Source organism: Medicago truncatula, chromosome 7, assembly GCF_003473485.1.
Source record: "Medicago truncatula cultivar Jemalong A17 chromosome 7, MtrunA17r5.0-ANR, whole genome shotgun sequence".
Classification (NCBI taxonomy): Eukaryota; Viridiplantae; Streptophyta; class Magnoliopsida; order Fabales; family Fabaceae; genus Medicago; species Medicago truncatula.
In genome coordinates, this window is record NC_053048.1 from 24,676,117 (window position 1) to 24,684,836 (window position 8,720).

Consider the following 8,720-nt stretch of genomic DNA (forward strand, 5'->3'; position numbering starts at 1 on the left):
GACTTTATTTTCAGGAAACCCGCCACAGGCCAACACCTTCAGCATAATCTAGAATGCGTTTTGCTGCCTTCTCTAGAATGCGTTTGATATTCTCCAGGTTAGGTTGAGGTTGTAAAAGCATGTGGGCCGCTAGTACTACGTAGATTGATGCATGGCTGTTGTAGGTTAGCCTTTGCATGAACCTATGTATTGTTGCGCAAGGCGAGTCATCTGCCATATACCTTAGATAGTCTTTTGGCAACACCCTGAACGTTGCCTTCTTATTGGCGAGTTTGCGGTGTTTAGCCTTAATGACGGTGGTAAGGAGCTCATTTGGAAGTCTATCCATCTTTTCAGAAATGTTTTTCTCTTGGGAGAGAAGAGGAAAAGTGCAGATGTTGGGAGTTAAAAGATAGAAATGGAAGGATGGTTTACAAAAAGAGAAAGAAAAGGTTTTTTTTTATAAATGATGAAGGTAACTGATGGGACAAACGCTTCATTTTCCCTGTCCAGTACATTCAACAATTTCAAATGCATTCAACAATTTCAAATGCATTAAGTAGAATTCCGAATAAGAGCATGGTTAAATTTTGAAAATGTTAGTTGTAGTAACACTTTCTGTGTTTTGACGAACTCTTCCTTTCTGATTGTATTTTGCAGATTATGGCATTGTTCATAAAGCCAAACAAGCATAGAAAATATAGATTTTATTTGAATATCCACTATAGTTTTGGATACCTTATAATTATCCTTGGAATTTCCAACATATTATGAGGTTTTGACATCTTGAATCGTGAAAATAAATGGAAATAAGTTTACGTTCGATTGATTTATTGCATTAGATGTACTTTTTTTGTTGTTGGAAGCTATCACATGGACTTTGTGTTGGAGAGAAATTGTAAAAACTCCAATAGCATATGATGGATACAATAACAATGGAAAAAACAGGCAACATAGTCTCAACATATAAATCAAGTCATCAAATTTATTGCTTGCCGTAAACATTTCACATAGTAAACAATGCCGGTCGTTGATTTGAGATCTGAGTGCAGTCTCAACATATAAAACAAGCTGAGTGCAGTATTAAGAAATTGAGATCTGATGATGGAGGTGAATACATTTCCATTGAGCTTATCACTAACAAGGTTCAAAGAAGCAGGAAACATGGATCTGTCATCTTATGAAGTTGAGTATGTTGTAGGCACGGACACTCCTCAGATTAGGCGTGTCCCGGTGTCGGACACGACACCGACACTTGTAACTACACTGCATTATGTGATTTTTTCAAATTATTAGCTGCGTCGGCGTGTTAGTGTCCGTGTCTGCATCCGTGCTTCATAGGACTTGCAGCTTCTTATGCTGGATATCAATCATTGTTGATAGAAATGCTTCTTGAATAAGAACTTAATGTATTTTAAGCTGACAGAATCAAACTACTTGTTGATAACAATTCAACAATTGATTTACATAATCACCCTATGAGCCATAGAAGAAGTAAGAACATTGAGAGGAAATTGAATTTTCAAAGAAACCAAGTGAACAAGAAGAAGCCGGAAATGGAGCACTGCAATACGGAGATGCAACATGCAGATATATTTGCTAAACCATCGAAGAAGGCAAGGTTTGATGAACTGAAAGAACTTATGAGGATGAGAAGACTAACAAATACGAATTATGAGGAGTGTTTCGATTTAATAAAATCAATAATTCATAATTGTTAATAGTAACTTGTGTTACAAGTTAGCTTAGAAAGGTTTTTAGTTTGTTGAGAAAGCATTGTGCAAGTGTATATGAACAAAACACTTCAATGCAAAATATTGCAATCTCTGTTCAAATTGAATAAACAAAGAAAGCATTTACATTCAATTTCTCTTCTTTTCTCTCTTTGTCCCTCTTTCACATTTCATTTGATATTCATCACCAAATAAGAATTCATCCCAACAATAGCTACCCGTTTTTCTCTATTATTTTTGTTTCTGTTTTTATTTTGAAACTAAATAAAAATTTAAAAGGTTAATAAGAATATCAAGAATCTAACTAAACACATATGTGGGAGTAATATTCATAGTAATAGAATTTCTAGGAAAGCTATTTCCAAAAATAAATATTAACATTCTGAAACAAACCTGAATATGAGTTTTATGTTGTAACAGCAGGACGCAGCAACATATTTTAGCCGTCCGATCTTAAATGGATGACCAAGATCGTTTATAGTTAATTTTTTTGCTGTATAATATAAACCGTCCGATCTCAAATCAACGACCGAGATTGTCTACCGTCTGAATTGTTTACAGCAAGCAATCTTGGTCCCTGAAATATAACCTCTGTTGTAAGTGAAAAATATTATTGCATCAATAGTGATTGTGAAAAATAAATTTGACATGCTGCGCGATCTTTTAACCATGATCAGGCAAAGGTTCGGAAAATAGTAAGGAAGTAAAAAAGATGGGATCATTCTCTTGTAATTTAATTATACAGCAACAATAAACAGCAGATACTTACTTAAAAAATAAAAAAAAACAGATACTTGACAAAAAAAAGAAATTGCAGATAAATTTTTCTAAGTAAAAAGTAAAAACCTTAAAAAGAAAAGGAGGAAAACAATAATATTTGCAAGTTTATATGTGTGTATTTGTGTTTATTCATTTTGCCTTTGAAAAAAAATAAATAATAACAATAATTTTTGCAAGTTGATGTGTATGATGTGTGTTTATATCATGTTCTGTCCCCTTCCCTTCATCATAACTCTCCTATCAAAGCCACAAACACACACAAATTGGTATAATAACATAGTTTACATTCTGTCACTTCTTCCTCTGTGGCTTTTTCCTTCCTTCCTAAAAACAATGGCTTTAACTTCAATTTCATTTCTCTTTTTTCTTCTATCTATGTTTTCAGCAACAGTTTCATCCCTCACATGTTCAACTCAGAAACTAACCGGAACAAAAGTCTATCCAAACTGCATAGACCTCCCTGTACTAAATTCCTTCCTCCACTACACCCATGACACATCAAACTCCACTCTCTCGGTGGTCTTCGTTGCGACCCCACCAAGTCCAGGCGGTTGGATATCCTGGGGAATAAACCCAACCGCCACAGGAATGGTCGGGGCGCAGGTGATTGTGGCATTTAAAAACAACGGTGTGATGGCGATGAAGACATTGGACCTTAAATCTTACAAGGTTTTTATTCCTGGGAAGCTTTCTTTTGATGTTTGGGATATGAAAGCCGAGGAAGATGGTGGTTTAATGAAGATTTTTGCTACCGTTAAGGTTCCGGTTAATGTTACCGCCATTAACCATGTTTGGCAAGTGGGGCCCTCTGTAACGGCGGGAATGATTGCTCCACATGATTTTAATCCATCTAATCTGAATTCAAAAGGGAGACTTAGCTTGAATGGAGCCAAAGATTTTGGGAATAATGATGATGCCCCTTTGGATTTTGTCACCAAGAAGAAAAATGTGAGTTTTTAGTTCTCATTTTGCCTCTAGATTTAGTGTTATTTTTAGAAAATAGGTTTTTTCGTTTTATGTTTCAATTTTGATTTTGTTGAATGATGACAGATTCATGGAGTACTAAATATAGTGAGTTGGGGTATTTTGTTTCCCCTTGGAGTTATCATAGCAAGATATATGAAAATTTTTCCATCGGCGGATCCGGCTTGGTTCTATATTCATATTGGTTGCCAACTATCTGCTTATATTATCGGAGTTGCTGGTTGGGGAACTGGCTTGAAACTTGGAAGTGAATCAGAAGGGATTCAATTCAGTAGTCATCGCAATATTGGAATTACCCTCTTTTGTCTTGCCACTATACAGGTTAACAATCAATATTTTCTAATTTTTATTATATATGAAATCGATGAATCACTACTAAAAAATTAAATTTAGTGAGGGAAATTTAGTGAGGAAAAACGTAAAATCCCTCTCTAATTTCGTCACTAAATTTTGCGACCAAGGAATTTGTGAGGAATTTCATTTTTTCCGTCACTAATTTCCCTCGCTAATTTTGCTTTTTCTAGTAGTGAATGCACGAAACCCAAATTCAAATCCAAAGTAGAGCACGAGCGAATTTTGAAAATGCCGCTTGTAGTAACTTTTTCTCTATTTTGATGAGCTCTTCCTTCCCGATTATATTTTGCAGATTTTCGCATTGTTCCTAAGGCCAAGCAAGGATCACAAATATAGATTTTACTGGAATATCTATCACTATAGCTTTGGATACGCTATAATTATCCTTGCGATTGTCAACATATTCCGAGGCTTTGATATCTTGAATCCCGAAGAGAAATGGAAGTTAGCTTACATTATATTGATTATTGCATTGGCCGTAATTGCGTTGTTGTTGGAAGCAATCACTTGGAGTGTTGTATTGAAAAGAAATCGTAAAAACTCGAACAAAACCTATGATGGATACAACAACAATGGACAAAACAGGCAACAACCCATCCACATATAAATCATGTCAACAGATTTAGCTTTGCATCTCATAGATTGATTCTGATTTTGCAACACCTTGTCTTGAGTGGATTTTTTTTCCACTTTTTTTGGTACTATTTATCATATAGTTTTTGTGTAATGCTTGGTTTCGTAGTGTTTTGTTTTAAGTTTTTTTTTTTTTTTTTTTGTGGTCAGGGTTTGAACTCATACCTTGCATATATTATGCGTTGTCTCAACTGAGCTATGCTCACGAGGACTTAGGTTCTAATTCTAGAGTACATATTTTTCAGTCTCTATAATTATGTTAGTGAAAAGTTTTACTATGCTTTTGTTTCCACCAGGATATATTATATTTCCTCTGCATATGCTTTTGCTTTTCAATTAATCCTTTTTTCAAGGTTCAATTATTGCAATTATGGGAAACCAGTCTTCCATGTCAATACGCATAGAATTCTTTGGTAGGCACTAGGCACCAAAAAGGAACTTAGTGAATTTCATTAATCTTTTCTAAAAATGTGTAGGATACAGTTACAAGTTACCTTGATGAGAACCATATCCATGCTTAAAAAATTGTCACTTATTTTGTTTTATTTAGTAAATCTAAATTGTAGTCACAACCAAATGGTTGTTCTTAAGTGGTTAATGATATATGTTTAGAACGTATAATATTTGAGTATTCAATGCATTATATGTTTAGAACGTAGTCACAAAAAAAGTAAGTTTTTATAAAAACTCGTGTATTCAATGCATTATAGAATTTATAATATTTGAGTTTTTTAAAGAATAATTTCTAAATTTAAAATTCTTAAATAGTGTTTCGGAATACTCGTTAGCAAGACCCAATAGACCATCAAAAACTAATAATACGTTTGTGCAAAAGTTGGTAAAAGCTAAATCCTAACTAATCAATCATAACTCTTAGCATTGGCTAATGGTGGTCAAGTCATATGGTTTGTTTGGGTATTGGCTAATCACTAGAGATTGTTTCCTCTTCATTTTGTTATTTAGTTTCTCTTTGTTTGTTGATAGTGGTCTTTTAGGCACACCTTGTGCTAAGAGATTGCTATATCCTTTATTATTATAATTTCATTTTAGCTTGTTCAAAAAAAAAATCATAACTCTTAGCAATAATTTCACGTACTTTATTACACTAAAAGATCTAAATGTAGAGTCACAAAGCTTCACATAGTTCAATTAAAATAGTCAACTAACTATTGAGAATTGTCCGAAGTTATGAAGGTTAGGAGATAATCTATGAAAATTGATGTATACACATTTGCTCAGGTTGAAAAATACATGTAAATTATTCAAATGTTCCTCGACAGTTAACTACCGAATTATGGAATCAGCTACAGTTAATTATCAAAGAAAACTTCGACAGTTAATTGCCGCGGAGTTTTAAAATTAAAATTTAACACCTCATGCTCTTTATTAAATGCATACGTTATATCATTTAATAAAGAGTATGTGGTGTTTGATTTAATTTAATTTGATATTAACATAAATAAATGGCAGATATGTGCATGTGTGTTAAATTTTAATTTTGAAACTCCGCGGCAGTAACTGCCGAAGTTTTCCTCGGTAGTTAACTGCAAAAGTTTCCTCGATAGTTAACTGCAGCCGGTTCCATAATTCGGCAATTAACTGCCGAGAGACATTTAAGTAATTTACATGTGTTTTTCAGCCTAAGCAAATGTGTATACAACAATTTTCATAATCTATTGGCTTGGCCATACATATGAGGGACCATACCATTAGTAAATTGACAACAAAAGTGCTACTTTTGCTTAAAGTTAAACATTTGGTTAACATTGCTCACCAACCCATATTATAATTGAGAACACGTTGATTTCTATAGTGTCCATGAAGGTTATTATGGACCCTCATGACCAACATTGTTGATAGTACCTTATACCAACAACTAATTCTTTAACTTTCATTATTATTCTTGCTTTTTGCTTTCCTTTTAATCATGGCTTAGATTTTATGAGATAGATTCCCATGTGATGTTATATCCATCCATGGATGCATCCTCATTAGTAATTAAAAATAGGTGAAATAGATGAGGCTAACCGGTGCCCCGGGCACCAGTTAAAGATATCAAAAAAGGAATTTATTATTATAAAAGAAATTGTTTTTGACAATTTATAAATTAATTACACAATTTTAATACATTAATTACTATATAATTTTCTTTTTAGTATCCTTAACCGGTGTTCGGAAACTGTTTTTGATAATTTACAAATTAATTACACAATTTCAATACAGTAATTACTATATAATTTCCTTTTTAGTATTCTTAACCAGCGCCCGGGGCACCGATTAAGGATACCAAAAAAGGAATTTATTACCATAAAAGAAAACTATTTTTGCCATTTTATAAATTAATTACACAATTTCTATACATTAATTACTATATAATTTCCTTTTTATTTTAATTAACCGGTGTACCCGTGTCCCGGGGCACCGGTTAGCATAAGAAAAATCTAATCATCATCATGATGATGAATTTCAATTTGTTAAATAAAATAAGGGCCCTGGGACGGGTTGAGAAATCCAAAATTAAAAAATGGATCTTGCGAACCATAGCGCTCAGGGTATTGGTTAAGGAATCTACTAATAGAAGTTTTGACTTGGAAATATAAGATGTTACATTTGATTAAGTAATAATTATACAACTTTTTCATAAAAAACTTGCTTATTTTAAATGCTTAACCAATGCACTTGAGGAACTAGTTAGCATTCTCATTAAAAAAATTATCTTAAAAATAAAAGTTGTTTTTTTTAATCAAAGTAATTATTACACAACTTTTTAATAAAATCTTACTTATTTTCATCGTTTAACATTCTCTATAAAATAATTGTAAAGAGTCCTTTTAGAAGAAAAAAAATTGTACTTAAAATATTGTGTACTAAAAATTGTTCGATCAAAATTGATAGTTCTTTTTAGAACAACTGTATTTTTTGAACAGCAAAATACAAATTGTGTATGTGATACAGTATCTTCTTCTTTTTTAGCAAAAGGAAACGTAGTGCATTTTATTCATAAATAAAGAGTACATAGTAGATGGTACATCATTGAAAGTATAGGGGCTAGGGTGAGATAAGGATGCTCTAGCAATAGTATGAGCAACCTTATTAGCTTGCCTCTTAACAATTAGCTTGCCTCTTAACAAACGACACTACATAGTCGGGATTACTAGACCACAGCCTAAGACATTGGGATACAAGATTACCAAACTCACTAATGGGAACAGCAGGAGATGTAAGGGCGTCAATAAGATACTTACAATCTATTTCAAACAATACAGTATGCATTCCGTTTGAGATTGTCGTCTTTATAGATTCAAGTAAAGCGATAGATTCAGCTTCTAGAACAGTGGCAAATGAGAGTAAGAATCCTGATTTACCAAGCAAAAGTTGTCCCAGGGAGTTTCTAAAACACATGTCATATCCCATAATGGTGTTATTATCAAACATTGTTGCATCTACGTTGCATTTTGTTGTACCAGTTGGCGGTTTCACCCAAGAGGAAGTACGCGTCAGATTTTGCTCTCGATGTTTTGTTCTCTGCATACAACTCCATTCTTGAAGGGTGTCTTTTGCATGAGAGATGGTGAAATTAGGAGATGTATCAGTAGGTTTCCATAAATTAGCATTGCAGCTCTTCCAGAGGCTCCATCGGAGCATTGCCGCGAGGTGTTGATGATGCAGCGACAACTTGTCAAAAAGATTAAATAGAGTAGTAGTGAAGTTATCCGCTGTGAGAAGTAAATTACGGATCAAGTTTCCTAAAACAATTTTCTCCCAACAATCTGCAGCTTTTGAACAAACAAAAAATGTGTGCATATGAGTTTCCGCCAAGAGCTTGCAAGAGACACATAAATCTTCACATGGAATGCCACGTGTGGTAAGATTTGCTCGAGTAGGTAAACATTGGTGAGCAAGGCGCCAAAGAAATGAGCGGACCCGAGGAGGAATCTTTAAGTTCCAAAATGATGTCCAATTGTAATTGTCTTGAGAAGGTGTGGCTGCAAGCAGAAGGTCCATACAAATACGGTAGGTTGTCTTGACAGAGTAAGAACCATCTATTGAAGCCTTTCAGATGTGACTATCCTCCATCATGCGGGATTAAAGAGGTGTCACGAGGATAGTTGAAGCGTCAGAATGGTTAAATATGGATTGCACAATCATTTGGTTCCAAGAGTTCATATCCGAATTTAGGAGATGTGAAACCGTGAGATCCTCATAGTGCGATGGCGGAATAGTGGAATGCTTGAGTGAAGGGAGACTACGAATCCA

The 8,720-nt window shown here is 34.0% G+C and overlaps 1 protein-coding gene across 1 annotated transcript; it reads left to right on the plus strand.

Moving 5' to 3' along the window:
• Positions 1-2,715: 2,715 nt before the first annotated feature.
• On the plus strand, positions 2,716-4,778 carry LOC11438899 (cytochrome b561 and DOMON domain-containing protein At3g25290). The gene is made up of 3 exons (XM_003622714.4): positions 2,716-3,440; positions 3,543-3,797; positions 4,123-4,778. Exons 1-3 carry the CDS (start codon positions 2,826-2,828, stop codon positions 4,435-4,437), a joined length of 1,185 nt encoding a protein of 394 aa, XP_003622762.1. The 5' UTR covers positions 2,716-2,825; the 3' UTR covers positions 4,438-4,778.
• Positions 4,779-8,720: the final 3,942 nt, after the last annotated feature.